The sequence below is a fragment of the Halyomorpha halys genome, unplaced genomic scaffold (genome assembly GCF_000696795.3).
Source record: "Halyomorpha halys isolate HHAL.00 unplaced genomic scaffold, Hhal_1.1 Scaffold1547.1, whole genome shotgun sequence".
In the NCBI taxonomy this organism is placed as follows: Eukaryota; Metazoa; Arthropoda; class Insecta; order Hemiptera; family Pentatomidae; genus Halyomorpha; species Halyomorpha halys.
This window is the reverse complement of record NW_027109312.1, coordinates 24,112-40,831: the sequence shown is the minus strand read 5'-3', so window position 1 is coordinate 40,831 and position 16,720 is coordinate 24,112. Positions and strand designations below refer to the sequence as shown.

Genomic DNA, 16,720 nt, shown 5'->3' with positions numbered 1-16,720 from the left:
AAATATAAATAAAAGGTCTTTGTGTATTTTAATGTTCCAGTCCAATTACAATGGACTTACTGTTTAAAGTTTTTTAAGGGACCAGATTCTGTCATTTTTAGAAAAAAAGAAATCAGCAATACAACTTTTCTAAAAATAAATTTGTCATTGCCACATGCATGGATTGTAATAGTTATAATGATAACATATCTTGTTTTTATATATGCCATGTAAAAAGCAAAACTTATAAATAAAAACCTTAAAATGATACATTATTTCTTTTTAACTTGACCATTTTGAAATCATTACTATTCCCATAAGGCTTTTTAAATAAAAAATACAGACATATTTATTAATTAAGGCTCAGAATAATCTAGTTATCTAACATTGAGATGGATAGTAAACATATGCCCACTCTGGTTAGAGCAGCAGGGTAACCTCGAGATATGCTTGCCACCTGGCTCATTTTAATCACTGGTTCCAGTAATAATACAGAATAGTAAATTAAATGTTGCATCAAATTTTCTATATTTGTCAATTTTATTGTCTGTATTAGGAATTTTAGATACCTCAAATACAATTGCCTCTAACTATAAATTCATTTATATAAAATAATTCTTTATTTATTTGGCTCGATGCTACATATTATGTGCACCCCAGCAGGGTTTGGAAGTGAGAGAAACTGGTTCGATATCTTTTTGTATTCATTTACAGTTTCATTTCTTCTGTCTTATAGCCCAATTGCATACATTTTTAAAGTCTTTGTGTAGGGTCATCATTTATCTTACCAAAGTGATATATCATTCTTATGTTTTTATTTCTAATCTCACTCCAAGAAAAGAGTGTTAACTAATGTTCTTGTTATGTCTCAAAAGTAAGAGGTACCACTCATCAACCTAAGAAGCTGCAAACTTTTGAATGACATCAAAGGAAAACAAGAGATATCAAAGAGGACATTCCAGTTTCCAGAATTTAAGAACCATTTATTAGTTTTTAAGTACCTAATGAATAAATACAATATCAGCCTGAATTGGTTTAATCTCTGAGATGGGCAAAGTCAAAGATTATATTATGGAATTATAATTATTTGAAATAAAAAATTTCTTACGAACAGAGCAGCTAGTAAACATTAAAAATACAAGCTAAATTTGTTTTTAGAGATCAATCACATTTCAATAATAGGAGACCCTAACATGAAGTAATTGGTCCATTTGTAAACTGATGTTTACAAGAGGTTAATACTAACAATTTTATGAAATTATTTTTTAGACTAACAAAAACAAGGCTGCATGCCTTAAGGTATGGGTGAATGACTTGAGCAAGAACCTTTTAGTGCACATGAGCTACTTTGAGGGGGGAAAAAGAATTTCACCCTCTTCCTGGCTAACAAATTTATAGTTAGATATCCCATATCAACCCTGTTAACGGGAAATATTTTGAACTCTATTTTATTAATTAATTTCTGATAATTTAGTTACAGTGATGAACATCTCACCTCAGTCTTGATGTTTAATTTTTTTTATTATGATTTAGACCCGTTTTTCAAGTTTTATTTATTTTTTTTCTCTTAACAATTTATTAGGGTAATTTTGTAGTTAATTGTTTAGTTCAATATTTTTATGATTTTTTAAAAAACAATATAAGTATTTGTTATGTATTTATATTGCAATTTATAAATGTCAAACAAATTCATGATTTTTAAGATTTTTTTTTAAAGGCATCGAAGTAACAATCAACTTACAAATTAATGAAGTGAGTGAATTCAATCCAGTGATTAAAAGAATGTAAAATAAATCATATTGTTAAAAAAAAAATTCAATATGATGGCTATTTGCCAAGACAGCTGTCTGAAGTTATGTACTGGGGAAGGTTTTCCCCTCCATCAGTGTAACCTCTCATCCCTGTCTACAAGTTTTTCCATTAAGTTGTTTCCTTATATTTGGGAGTACCTCATACTGGTTAAACATGTTTTATAAATATGAACTGAGTTAGCATTTAGATCTCCAATAATTAATACCTGTTTATAAGGAACTAATTAATTGAAAAAGTAGATTCCTCAACTATATTCACAAAATAAACTTTTTCCATTTAACCAAAATAAACCTCATTACCATTTTATTAAGATCATAGAATTAATATACAGATGGATGGTTACAAAAAATATAGAATGTTACTGATTAAAATTTAATATCCCTCTCAGTCTTAAAATAAACTAGGAAAAAATTCAATAATTAATTTTTAACTGCAATCCGCTTTAATTCTCCTTACTTCTCATTCGTCTAAGAAGAATTACTTTTCCAAAATTGTGCAGCTTCACCATTGGGCATTTCATAATCCATCCATTGCCCATGTGGATGATGGCATTTATTGTGATACTGTTTGGTCCTGAATGCAAGTCAAACCATCATCCATTTTGGTCTCAAGTTCTCCTTCCCTGCATTCACCAAGCTGCCAATTGGAAAAGTAGATTCCTCAACTATATTCACAAAATAAACTTTTTCCATTAAACTAAAATAAACCTCATTACCATTTTATTATGATCATAGAATTAATATACAGATGGTTACAAAAAATATAGAATGTTACTGATTAAAATTTAATATCCCTCTCAGTCTTAAAATATACTAGAAAAAAATTCAATAATTAATTTTTAACTGCAATCCGTTTTAATTCTTCTTACTTCTCATTCATCTAAAAACAATTACTTTTCCAAAATTGGGCAGCTTCATCATTGGGCATTTCATAATCCATCCATTGCCCATGTGGATGATGGCATTTATTGTGATACTGTTTGGTCCTGAATACAAGTCAAACCATCATCCATTTTGGTCTCAAGTTCTCCTTCCCTGCATTCACCAAGCTGCCAATTAGAACACAACTTCCCTCGTACTTCCACTTGTGGCACATTTCCAAACTGAAAAGATACTCCATCTTTTAAATTTCCAGTAGCTGCTTGACTGTCCTAAAGTCAAATGAGCAGAATTTTAGTCAATTAAGGCTTAGAAGGAAAAATAAGTGGTCCTCTAACCAGAAAATGGACATGAGTTGAAGGGTAGGATCATTTAAGATAGGAGTTAAAGTTTGAGAATTGAAAAAAAGCTGTTATACGCATGAGTCATGTGTCTCTTCATATGCCATATCCATTTTGAACTTAGTTCTTTTTATATAATATTTTAACAATTATACTGAAGCTTCCTAATGCCCCCTTAAAATGAAGTGATCGAGGAGAACTACTAGTCAACCACAGTATAAGCACTTTCTTTTTCAATATCTTTGTTATGAACAAAAAATTTTAGTTTTTTTTGGGCTCTTACAAAATTACTTCTATTATCAGAATAAATTTGTTTCTTATTCTCTGAGACCTCTGGAGAGCATGGCTTAATACATAGCCCTTAGAGTAACACCATATTTTTCAAAACCAGGTTTTTGTAAAAAATGTCTTCGTTATGGGCAACTAAATGAAAAATTTTGAGACAAACAAAGATGCTTACATTGTGGAGGAGACTATGAAAACGTCTCAAATGATTGAACTGGACTAAAGAAATATGTGTATTATAAGTCATCTCAAAAAATGAATAACAAAACTTGTAGTAAAAATAAAAGAAATAATGGCATAGAGACCATTAAGTTATAAGCAGGGATCAAATCATTTCCTCGTCCAAACATATAATTCTCTCCAATAGACTTCCTAGAAATTGAAGAAAATACAATTTCCTAAATCTTAGAAATCCCAGAAAAAAAGTCCTTCAAGCTTGACTATTTGGCAATGAAAAGCAGAGCTTATGAACGACACATTCCCAATTCATGCCCTATACATCAAATCTGTTACTTGTCAAAATAATAAGACTTTCTTAGAGGGTATCCCCACATATGTTGATATGCTCACTGCAATATTTTCAAAAATTTAATCAATCAAGAATGAAAACGTAATAATTAACATTATAGGAAAAATGTTTTATAACTTCTAAATTTTTAGGAAAATTGGATAAACAAAGACCAAGAAATTTAGTCAAGTGAATTTATATATAATTTGAGGTGTTTTTCTCTCTCTCGCTTTTTTTTTTTGTTATTTATTGATTGTCAATATTTTTTTTTTTAATTTACTTGTTGAAGTAAATTCCATTTTTCTGCTTTCTAAATAGAAATAATTTATTGTTGTATTGATTAAATTGTTATCTGAATTTTTACTATATGAGATTAGGTAACAATACTTGTTGGCCATTAACAGAATCAAAGTAAATAAATAATATAGTAGAGTTTGTAAGAAAAAATTATTTTAAACAAGAGAATAAACAGAAAAACTTCAGAGAAATAGTTCAAAAGTCTAATAGGATTGAGATGGCAATAAAATAGGAATCACTTTGATAACTGATGATGACTGTTCAGCAACCATCATATCGTCAGCATCTAACTGTACCTTCAATAAACCAGACATATTTATTCTTAGAGGTTATTTTCTTATCCTAATTTAGAGTTAACAGTGAAATTTTGTACTTCTTGATCTTAATTTTTTTTAATACATATAAATTATATATTATTATTTATTGGTAACCAATGTTTCGCCCCAATTTTCATGGCTTCATTTAGATGAATGTACAGCTTTGGCTGTGGCCTAGAGATTTCAGAGGTTCCTGAATTCTCCAGGCCTCAGTCCAGATGAAGCACTGCAAGAGAGGCCAAAAGTTGGTTGTCAATAGTTTTTTTTCCCTTATTTTGTATCTTTATCCACCGCCACCCAGACTATCTTCCTACAATTCATAAAACTTTTAAATAACAGTAAGCTATATAAATAATTAATATTTTTATGTGTTTATTGTTGACTGTGGATAATATGAGAAGATGGTTAGGAGGTATGGTCAGGAGTGAAGAACATTAATAATAATTAACATGTAATTAAAATAAGTATCACTTGTTGGTGTTTCCAATAAGTTGGTACTCCCAAACACATGCAACAACCATCTTCTTATATCAATACTTTTATTGAAATATAGAAATCCAACAACTTGTTAAACATATTTTATTTAAAAATTTACATAATAAACTCAATTATATAAAATCGAATAATACAAAAAAAAATAATAATAATAAATAGCATAAATCCTTGATTTTATGTCATTTCATCATCTGAAAATGTATCAATGTAACAGAAATTAAACCTAGCGCACTGTCTTTGTGGACGGGAAGATGTAGCAAGACTTTCAACAGAATAATTTATAGGGGAGTCATTACTGAATTGAGGTGACATTGATCTATCACCTTTGTAAGCTTGCCGTCTGAGATTATTGGAATCAATTCTAAAAAAGAAAAAAAACTCATTAACCAAGATTGTAAAAAAGATAGAAATACATACAAAAAGTTTTTAAAACTATAAAATACCACTACATTTAAATAGAGATATTCAAAATAATACACATAATAATTGTCCCATTCTCTATAAAAAAAAAAGTAGGCAGCAATGTATGTTTTATGGTTCCTTCAGCTTTGACAAAAACATGTGTATTTGTTCAAAGTTTGTTCTCATTAACAGCGGTCAGTGAAAAGGAAAAAAAAATTAAATATGATGTTAGGTATTAAAAAGAAACACCATGCAATTAAACAGATACAGTGAAAATAGTCATTAAAATCAGTATGAGTGACGGAATGTGGTAAATTTTATAAATCTTGATGTCTTTGATTAAAACCTGCCATTTTCTGAATTATAAAAATTTTATTGGCCTATTTTTAATCCAATAAAATGGCAACTTAACCTAGAAGTAATTGTAAACTGATTTCTTTCAATGGATTGTAATGTAAACCTGTTTGCAAAAGATGATGGTAATAAGAAGTTTACAAAGGACGTGTAGGCATAAAATTCAAATTTTTTATCATGGCCACCAAATATTTTTAGGTTTATAGCCAATAATCCCGGTAAATATAATTCAAGTTATAGCATTGCGGTGGATAAGATGAGCGTGTAAGGTTGTATGGCTTAATAACGAGCAGATCCCTGAAATGTTAATAAACACTGAACCGAGGGGTAGACCAAAACGTAGATGGGAGGATTGCATTAAAACTGATTTAGTAGAATTAGGTTAGGAGGGGCATCACTGGAAGGATGTATGTAGAGAGCATTTAGTGGTATCAGCATCAAACCTTTGGGTTTGTTAGGCCTTCATTATTATAATAGCCAAAAATTCCTAAACTAGTAGCTAACCTACGTTACTTAAAAAATTTAAAGGACTGCATTATGAAAATTTTGATATATGATGAGTAAGGGTATGGAAATACAAATCATATGAGATTTTAAAGTAAGCCTATGTGTTGGGAAAAGGGCTGAAAACTCAATTGGTTGCAGCCTCTATCCAACTGTTAAATCGAGTCGCTAAATTTGTATATTTTCTTATAATTGGGGTCATATAAATAAAATAATTGAACATAAAAAAAAACTATTTTCTACTAATGGATTAAAATAAATGGATAAATACTGTGGGGGAAAGTATAGCATCTGTTTTAGCCTCTTCTCACAACTTTCTACCCTCTGGTCTCTCTGTGACTTCGTTTAATGCGATTTCCCAACTTTCTCCTTGCGACTCACCCCCTCTCCAATCTAACCCCACCAGGTGGACCTTTATGGAAACTTCATCCAGAAACACGTAAACAAATACTTTTAATTTATTAATTAAATTACTTAACTACTTTAATTCTTAAGACTATTTTTACTGGACTGGGATGTAAAGTGCCATGTATAGTGCAGTACATTAAGATTTTTACCAAGAAACCTATTTAAATGAATAGATTTAATTTTTTCTTGAGTTTCTTATGTCCAGAAGCAAAATATTTACCCATTGAAAATATTTCTTTTTTTTTTGTGTTTCTATACATTCCTATTAAAATTATAATTTTTGGGATGATACAGTATTTTTTCAACAGCTAACGCATATTTTCTGAGAGAAATATGCGTTATATCTACTTCAATAAAATCTCAGTTAGGTCCCGAGTTCAAATCCAAAAACAGTATATATATATTTTTATTATATACTTCAGAGACTTTTAATTTAATTATTTTCAGGAATGTTCTATTTAACAATTTTAAGTAATTTTGTACATAGTTTATTTTCTTAAAATAATTTGTTTATGTTCATATTTTTTTTTATTATAATTTCAAATAGTTATTTTCTTTTTAAATATGAATTCGGACAGGAACATGTCTTGTGAAGACTCCGAGGAAGAGACCCCAATTTTAGAAATAAGTGAGACACCCAACAAAAAAAATAAATCAGCTAAATCCAAAAAAGCAGTTGAACAGCCTGAAACTATCAGTAAAGCCACTGCAGCCACGAAACCTGAAATAACCACACCTACACCTACCACCTCAACCAGCAATAATTCCAATACTATAAAAAATCCACCTAACAACATTCCAGAGCCTCAAGGATTTTCTGATCCTGAACCAACTCCTATATTTGTCAGTAGTATTGAAAATTTCAATTCGTTCGGTCAAGAAATTGCTAACTTGATCGGACAGCCAAACTTTAGATGTTTTTCACGAGTTAAAGAAATAAAGATCAACACAACCACTAAGGAACATTATAAAAATCTTATCAATTATTTGACCCAAAAAAACTAGGACTTTCACTGCTATCAATCCAAACAAGAGAAGGCATACAGAGTGGTTTTAAGGGGTCTTCATTCATCTACTCCCACAGACGCTATCTAATCAGCCCTAGAAGAAATTGGCCACAATATAAGAAATATATCGTGTGTTCTTTACCCCACTGCCGTTAAGCTTTGTCGATTTAGAGCCAGCCTGAAATATTTCAGGTTACAAGGCTGGTTTATTCAACCATTAAATTTGAGGATCTCAGACAAAAACCTATAATTGTCGAGTGCAGCAGGTGTCAAAACCTAGGGCATACAAAGGCCTATTGCCATCACCAGGCTAAGTGCATGAAATGTACTGGCCTTCACGCAAATGAAACCTGGTAGAAACCTCGGGATGAACCGGCAAAATGTGCTCTCTGTCAAAAAGACCACCCAGCAAGCTACAGAGGCTGTGAAGTCTACAAAAATTTTCACAAGGTGAGATCACAATTCATGGCATCAGAAGGCTCGGAACAAACTCGTACCCTGCCACCTGAAACTAAAAACTTGAAAATTTTCCCAGACTTGAAGATATCAGCTCATGTCACCGAATTGCAGCCATCTGCTTCAAAAACCCTTATTCCTACATTATAAACACATTGATATAACCCTCCTGTCTGAAACTCATTTCACACAAAGGAAACACTTTTACATAGGTGACTACATCATGTATAGATCAGACCATCCAGACAACAGTTCCTATGCTGGTTCTTGTATCCTTATCCACAAATCCTTATTCCTTCCAATCCAACTGATGCTATTCAATCAAACTCAGTTATCATTTCAAATCACCCTTTTCATGTTACCTTTTCAGCTGTATACTGTCCTCCTGGTAATAATTTTTCTTATAACCTCCTTGATTCCTTGTTCCGATCCCTCAGACCATGCTTCATTGCTGGAGGAGACTATACTGCTAAGCACCAACGAAGGGGATGCTGCAAATCCAACTCCCATGGTAACACCCTATCCTGTGTTTCCACCTCCAATACCTATTCCATCCTCTCTCCCCAAAATCCGACTTATTGGCCTACATCTCTCAAAAAGCGCCCTGATATTCTTGACATATTTATCACTGCCCAGATTTTTCCTTCTCAAGCCATTGTTGAATCCCTAGACGACCTTTCATCAGATCATACTCCAGTTCTGCTTTTTTTACATTCAAGCTCAATGGAATTGTTGAATGAGACAAATTTAAATGTGACTTAGAAACTAAACTGGACTTAAACATTAGACTGAAGACAATACAAGACATTGACGAAGCTATTGAAAAACTCACATCATCAGTAAGAACAAGTATAACTGATAACACATCGACTAATCGAATGAATAACAATAAACAAAATAACCTACCACAGCATATTCATATTAAGTGGCATAGGACCAGATATCCAACTGACAAAACGTATTACACTAAATTGACTTATAAACTAAAAGTAGAAATCAGAAAATACAAAATTTAATTAACTTTACTGAAAATCTTACAACTACTGAGAAATCATAACGGAGGACAACTAAAAAACTGCTGAATTTCAAAGATTTTAACCATCCACTTCTCACTGAATCCCAAACCTGGAACAGAACTGATGCAGAAAAATCACTAATATTCGGACAACACCTCTCTAAAACCTTTATTCCACATCCTGATATCCTTAACCCAATTCACCTTGAATGTATTGAAGCAGAACTAAATATTCCACTCCAAATGACCCTCCCACCTAAAGCATTTCATCCTTCTGAAATATCTAGTATCATTCAAAGATGACCCACCCACAAAGCTCCTGGATACAACGTAATAACATCCCACATTCTAAAACTTCTTCCTTGGAAAGCCATCCTATTCCTCACCTACACATATAACGCCATACTCCATTCCACACATTTTTCTGACCCTGGAAATTCTCTATAGTTAAAAGGATCCCCAAACCCTAAAAGCCACCAGAATACCCATCATCCTATCGCCCAATCTCTTTATTACCGATCATGGCTTTTGATCGAGTCAGGCACCTGGGACTGCTTTACAAACTCCGTAAATTCCTACCTCCTACATACTTTCTTATCATTCGTTTTTTTCTCATTGATAGATTATTCCAAGTAAACCACAATGGTTCCTATTCATCCCTCTTTTCTCAGTCCACAGGTATTCCTCAAGGTAGCATCCTCGGTCCCATCCTCTACACTGTCTATATAGCTGACATTCCAACCAATCCTAATACTATCCTCACCACGTATGCCGATGACACATGTGTGCTCACAGTTAATAATAACCCATTAATTATATATCAAATTCTCCAATGCCCTATCACAGCCCTCAAAGAATGGTGTCTTAATTGGAGGATTAAGATAAATTCCAACAAATCCCATCAAATCACCTTTACCCTTCGTCGTAAACCTACTGACTGTCCTACAGTTTCATTTAATAATGTTACTCTTTCCGCTGTTGAACAGATCCATGACCTTGGACTACATCTGGACAAATGATTAACCTGGAATCCTCTCAAAAGACTGAAAAAACAGGAAACTGCACGTCGATTTCGACTATTACAGCACTTACTAGACAATGCTCTAAACTTCCAACTCATTACAAAAGACTGATCTACATGACAGTAATAAAGCCAATCTGGACATATGCAGTTGAGCTTTGGGGCTCCACTAAACCTTCGAATTCCTCTCGTATCTAATCCTTACAAACCAAAATCTTTCATAAAATCCTCAATGCTCCTTACATTGTCACAAATAAAATCATTCATAAAGACCTTAATGTTCCCTATGTAACCGATCTAGCCCGAACCAGTTATCACTCCTTCCATAATAAACTCCCTAACCACTCAAACCCCCTAGGTTCTAACCTTGCATCCTCTTCCATTCCTGACAATCCTCCGAGGCGTCTGAAAAGAAGATGGCCATGAGACCTGCTAATGTAAAATGTCATTAGAGTAATACCAATGGGTAGTTTCTCTTCACACCTGTAACGCTCCATTTTAACTAAGATCAAATTTACTGAATGTATTATATAATATATACAGTAGTAAATTTAAATAAAGTTATTAAAAAAAAATTGGTTACAATTTTAATATTAATGTGATTCTCATGCAAAGATTTTTGGTTTTAGTCCAATATTAAACCTAAAACATTTTTAAGGGGTAAAGTTTTTTTTTTTACATACCCAGGCATGAATTCTGAATCAGAAGTACCTTCTTCACCATCTTCAAGTGATTCATCATCAACTAAAAAAAATTACAAAAATATAATGAGAAATAAATAACAAAATTAAGCAATAACTAACTACCATTACTACATTTTCTAAATCTTGTTATTTAAAAGCTTAATTTAATTATCTAAATTTTATTTATAGGTACTAATTATTGTGAGCATAGTTTAAATTTAAGGTTAATAAGTAATGATCACAAAATTTAAACAATATAGTATAGGAGCTCTATTCATAAAACCCATCCATAAAACAGATATTTGTAAATAATTTTAAAAAAAATTTGTTTATACCATACTTAACACAGAAATATCTGGTAATCATAAAAATCTTACTAATTTAATACAATAACAATTACGTCTTGTTTATGATTTTCACTTATAACTCCTAAACTGTGCATCCTAAGGGAAAAGTAATGGTATGAAAAAATAAGGATCATTAAATTCGGCATCAAATTAGTAGCTTAATTTAAGTATTTGGTGAAGTAGTATGTTGTAAGCAGTAAGTCAAAGAATGACAATTTGGGCTATTCTAGGACGGTTACAATAGCAACTAAAACATTTACAAAAGCAGCTAATTAGTAACAAATAATGAAATTTTAGGTGTCTTTTAATATGTTTTTTGTTTGTAACTCCTAAATAGTGGATCTTAACAAATAGGTTGAAGTTAACAATTTTAAGGACATTGAACTCTGCATCAAATGAATATCATAACTTAATAATTTGGTAATATGGTAATAATTAACAGGCATTAAGTAACCACCTGTTCTGGTTTCTTAAGGACTTCATAGCACTTCAGCCCAACTACTGGACCCCTAGGAACAACTGGAGCAGGTGATTTGTGACCATACCAAATAATTCAGAAATGGTACTCGTTCAATGCACTTTAATTTGTTTTACTAGACTAGGTTCTATAAAGTTTAGGATTTATAGGTGAAAAAATAAAAAATCCTAGTTTCCCAATTTGTTACTCTATTCAACTAATTAGAGGCTTAAACCATTTGAGAACAACCGAAAAGGTGTTTCAGTGTTAAATGTGAACTCATATATATAATATACAACTATATCTCAGTTTTTGGTGAAATTTGAAAAAAAATGTCATTTTTTGGTTTATAACAGTTTACTGTCCATGACATACTACTTGACTCGATTCAGGACAGTTTGGATTCATATCACACCAAGGTTGGTTAATTTACTTCATAACAGACTTAAAGAATGAATCTTAACACTCACACTTTAGTTAGGACTGGTTAGTAATCACTAGTTTGCCATTAAAGGTGGAGTTTAACAAAAAAACACAATATGACCACTTGGTTAAGAAGTTCCCACCCCAATAACAGTACCAGTACCAGAAAAATTGAACTCATAGTATGACAGATCAGTAAAAAATAAAAATCTAAATGTTCTTTAATTTAAAATGTGGTTTGATTTTAAAGTGGAGTACACACTTCTAAATTACTCCTTCTGTAGAAGGTGGCTATTAGCAGGTAATTAGATTTATGTTATATTGAACACATAAAACTAAAAATGATCAAAGATAAATATAAAATTTAAGAATGCTAGAAATAAGTTGTACTTTATAATTCATATTCCATGATATGCTATAAAATTAATAATCTATAGAACTTATATAATATGATACATACCCGCTTCTTTCTTTTTTCTAGAATAAGCTCTTTTAGAAGTGATAGGAGGTTGATCAGTTTCACCATGAACAAGACTATTTCGATAAAGAAGTAAAGGTTGCCAATCCTCACCTCGGCTAGAAGGCATACCCATAGAAATGCGCCGATCTAGATAATTTAGCCTGTACATATAAATATATTTTTAACAAAAATGAAAGAAAAGATGTAGATAACTGATGGAATTAAATAACACCATATTTTTAAATATTACAATATCTACCCAGCATACAAAAAATGAAATAAAAAATTGGAAAATAAAATATATATATATATAACATTTAAATATAATTCATTTTAATTCCTTAAGGTATCAATATGTTTAGATAGATAAATTATGGTTTTGGTTGAATTAAAGTAAATCTGGCTAGCAGTAACGAAGTTCAGGAAATATAACTTCAAATCCTGAAAATTATAAACTTGAAATCGAAAAGGATTTTTGGATTTAGACTATCAAAGCACTTAACAATAAACATATTATAACAATTATTGGTTTCAAGTTCATATAAAGAGGGATTCAATTAATGATGAACATTTTTCATCTCATTTTATTTTCTTGGTTAAACAACTCATATCCATCTAATTGTTTTAATAGGCTTTATTATAAGAAGTTCAAATGAAGAGAGTGCATTTTCATGAATTATAGCTTCTACCTTTTTATATTTTTATCTAATAAATAGATCTAACATCCAATATTAATTTATGACAGTTTCTTACCAAATGATATTAAACAATTATTAGTCATTATTGAAATAGTAACAGATTTCACTACTATCATCATCTGAAATCTTATTAATTCTCAAAAGTATTGAGGCATTATACAAATTCATGAAAATAATGAAATGATTCAGAAAGAGGGACCTCTTTCTCAACAATGTCTTTAGAACATAATGTTCTTGACTATCGAATGTTTAAAACTATTATAAATATTGGCCGAATAAAATAATTAATAAGGGAAAAGGAGCTTAAAATAAAATATGACATTTCAAAAATATTTCATCATTATAGCTATACAAAATAGTATTAATAAAATAGATACTAAAAAAGAACTAACACAATCCTTTTATCTTGTTTTAGAAGTTTATTTGTGAATTCAGAGAGAATTTCCAGAAAAGGTAAATTAGGAGGTGGGCCAGTAGGGTCTTCAATGTTCTCACCAGTACTAACAGCAAACAAAATACCTTCCCGATGAAGAACTGTTATAGCTTCTCGATTTTTTACAGCATCCAGGCCAAAAGACAAAGCAAAACGCTTGGCTAACTCCTGAAATTAGAAAAAACTTTATATGAAACAAATTGATATTTGAATATTACAATTAAAAGGAAACAACGAGTAAAAGGCTCTGTCCAAACGAGGAAGGTAAAAGTTCCCCACAGCAATAAATGCCAGCCAATTAACTGTCAAAGAAGAAACTCTTAATTCCCAAGTTTCAGATCTCTTGCGCCCCACAATTATCACGGAATGCAGAACTTACGCTGTAAGTTTTTCATAATTTTTTTTTATGAGCACTATGTCAGTAAAATTTGTCAATGTTACCATAAGTCATACCTTATGAACTATCTATAGGAATTTTTGGGTCATGTTCCAGCATTAGAACACTACATTCAGACACAATTTTCTGAAAAAAAAAACTCAGAAAATTTTAAGAAAAACTATTGCTCTGCCGAGTATTGAGGACAAACCAAATTAATAGAACATCTTTACCTCAGCTATAATGACACCGTAATTTTTTTTCTTCTTTGAATAAAAGATTTTTTGAATTGGTTCAACAGTTTGAAAATTTTTAAAGAAATTATTTCTTTATTGGAAATTAAAAGCCCCATTATGTTTGTAGTAAGATCATAAGTGACTTCTTACTTACTGACAAATAAAAACATTAAAAATTACAATTACCTTTAGGCTGGTAAAATCTTCCATTGATCTACAGAAGCGAGCTCCTCGCATACCTTGCTGCATTTCTCGAAATAATGCAGTGAGTGCAGTTACCATCGTCCGCGCACAGTTTACTTTATTTATTTCTCTTGCCTTCCCAACAGTTGTTTTGATAATATCCCCATAATCATTGTAGGACTAATTAAAAAAAAAAAAAAATGGTTTTATTACAGTTACTATTTAACTTATTGTTCTTAAAAATATATCTATAGTTGTAATTACTAAACAATTTGCAAGAATATTATTTAAACCATAATAAATATTCAAAAAACAATTTATACTATAGTGATTACATAAAAAAAAAAAATTAACTATCTACTTATAAGATATTTAACTAAGGTATCATAACTTTTACTTATAAGGTATTTTTATGGGTAAACCTATGGTATATAGGTTTCGGTTGCTGAGTAGAACCTGACAAAGAAATAACTTTGCTTTCCAACACCACTGATAAGATGTCAAAAATTTTAAAAAATCTAAAAAGGGAAGTAAGAATTCTACTGCTCTACTATCTTTTGCCAAGAGTGTAGTTTTAGACTCGACAACTCTAATAAAAGATGTGAATAGGTTGGAAAAAGAGAACAGACATCTTAAATATGAGTTTTATTGTTCTTTAAAAAGTCATACCCTATGGTTGCTACATTTAATGCTAGAAAAGTTTTATGATACTTAATAACAAGCCCTAACTTTTTAGATCTTGCATTTAGTGCAAGGGGAGGCCTGAAGGATCTTTTTTATAGAGTGTACCACTATTAAGAAAACATCAGCTAAAAGTGCTAATCATCATTAGGATTTAAGTTTCTCATTTAATTTAAAAAGGAAACATGATCGGGAACCTCCTATTAGGATGCCTATTCGAGAGATGTTATTTTATCTACAATATATATCAAGAGCCTTCCACAGGAACTTCATGTGCTTCATTAGATTTTTTGGAATGATTAGAAATGTATACTAAGTTTTCAGGATATAATCTAGTCAAATACCATTTACAGATATTTCCTTCATGTTTCCATCCAGTTTTACAAACATTTTTTTTTTTTTATGCCTTGACCATTGGCAATTTTGCTGTCCTACGACTTTCATCCCAGTAGAGTCATAGGCATAGACCCTAGGATCAAGAAAGTCAATGCATTTTAAGTAAAATTAAAACATGTCAACCAACTTAGTTAGGCCGATCAATCTAAATTTTGGGAGGTATTTAAGTTTTTTTTAAAGATTTAAGTTTAGTTTATTTTTCAAACTGGACGCATATCATGTAAAACTATGTACTTATTAAATCTAAATTTATTGTAATTGAGGAAAATAGTTCCCTATAAAGACCATGCCATTTGCTGGCAAAGGTACAAATGGTCTAAAAAGTATTGAAATGTCTTTTAGGAAGAACCTTCTTAAACCATAAACAAAACAAATTTAAAACAATCTTCAAAAAATGTGATCTCTACATTATAGAGTGGTAAATTATCAATGATATTATAATGGTCTAACAATAGATTTATTATACATAGGCTTTATATTAACTAGATATTAATCAATAAATGTCACAATTTAAAGATAGTTATTAGAACAAAAGATAGAAAAATAAACTGTAAGGGAAGGGGGAGGGAGCAAATCCACCATGTAAAAATGATGGACTTATACTTCAATGCATTAAGGAAAAGCATAGCAGATAAATGCAATATCAAGATCACAGGTTTTAAGAATGACATAGGTACCATGGGAGCTGGATGTTGTCAGAGCAGTATAATAGCAATCTGGTATCAAAAGTAGATTGGGTTTGAGATTCCATGATGGAAAGCTAAAATTCAATTGATGGTGGATCAATAGAATCAAATCCCACTATGATTAGAATAGGTAGGTTTATGACATGTTTCATTACAAAAAATAATAATAGTAGAGGTATTTAGTGTGTACCCCTTTACCGCTGATACAAAATGTGGTGAATGAAAACTTAGGTCATGATAAGTTAAATTTGATTTAAAAACATTACTAGCAAAATCATAAAAAGAGAGATTACTTTCACATAATGTTTGAAAACATCAGCAGCACATGAAGTAGGCAATATGCTGTACACAATCAGTTTGCAATACGAAGCTAAAAAATTTCTTCTTTTATGAAGCTCTGCTATTTTGGAGTGTTCATCCAACTCATCTGTAACATATTAAAACAATACGTGATGAGTTATTTATTCTATCTAGGGAAATAAACATCAGAAGATCTAATTCTTGTTTAGATGTTTTTTATATAAAACCTTTTTTTTCAAGCTATAAACTATATATATATATAACTTAAGTATCAACGAGAGC

General features: G+C 31.0%; 1 protein-coding gene across 1 annotated transcript in view; it reads right to left on the bottom strand.

Annotated features, from left to right (window-relative positions):
* Positions 1-4,979: 4,979 nt before the first annotated feature.
* Positions 4,980-16,720, bottom strand: part of SA (stromal antigen) — a gene marked incomplete at its 5' end in the record, with an annotated part of 34,961 nt that continues 23,220 nt past the window's right edge. The window contains 6 exon segments of the mRNA XM_067047505.1: positions 4,980-5,273; positions 10,763-10,823; positions 12,450-12,610; positions 13,540-13,748; positions 14,379-14,555; positions 16,432-16,565. Coding sequence (XP_066903606.1) covers positions 5,087-5,273; positions 10,763-10,823; positions 12,450-12,610; positions 13,540-13,748; positions 14,379-14,555; positions 16,432-16,565 — 929 coding nt within the window.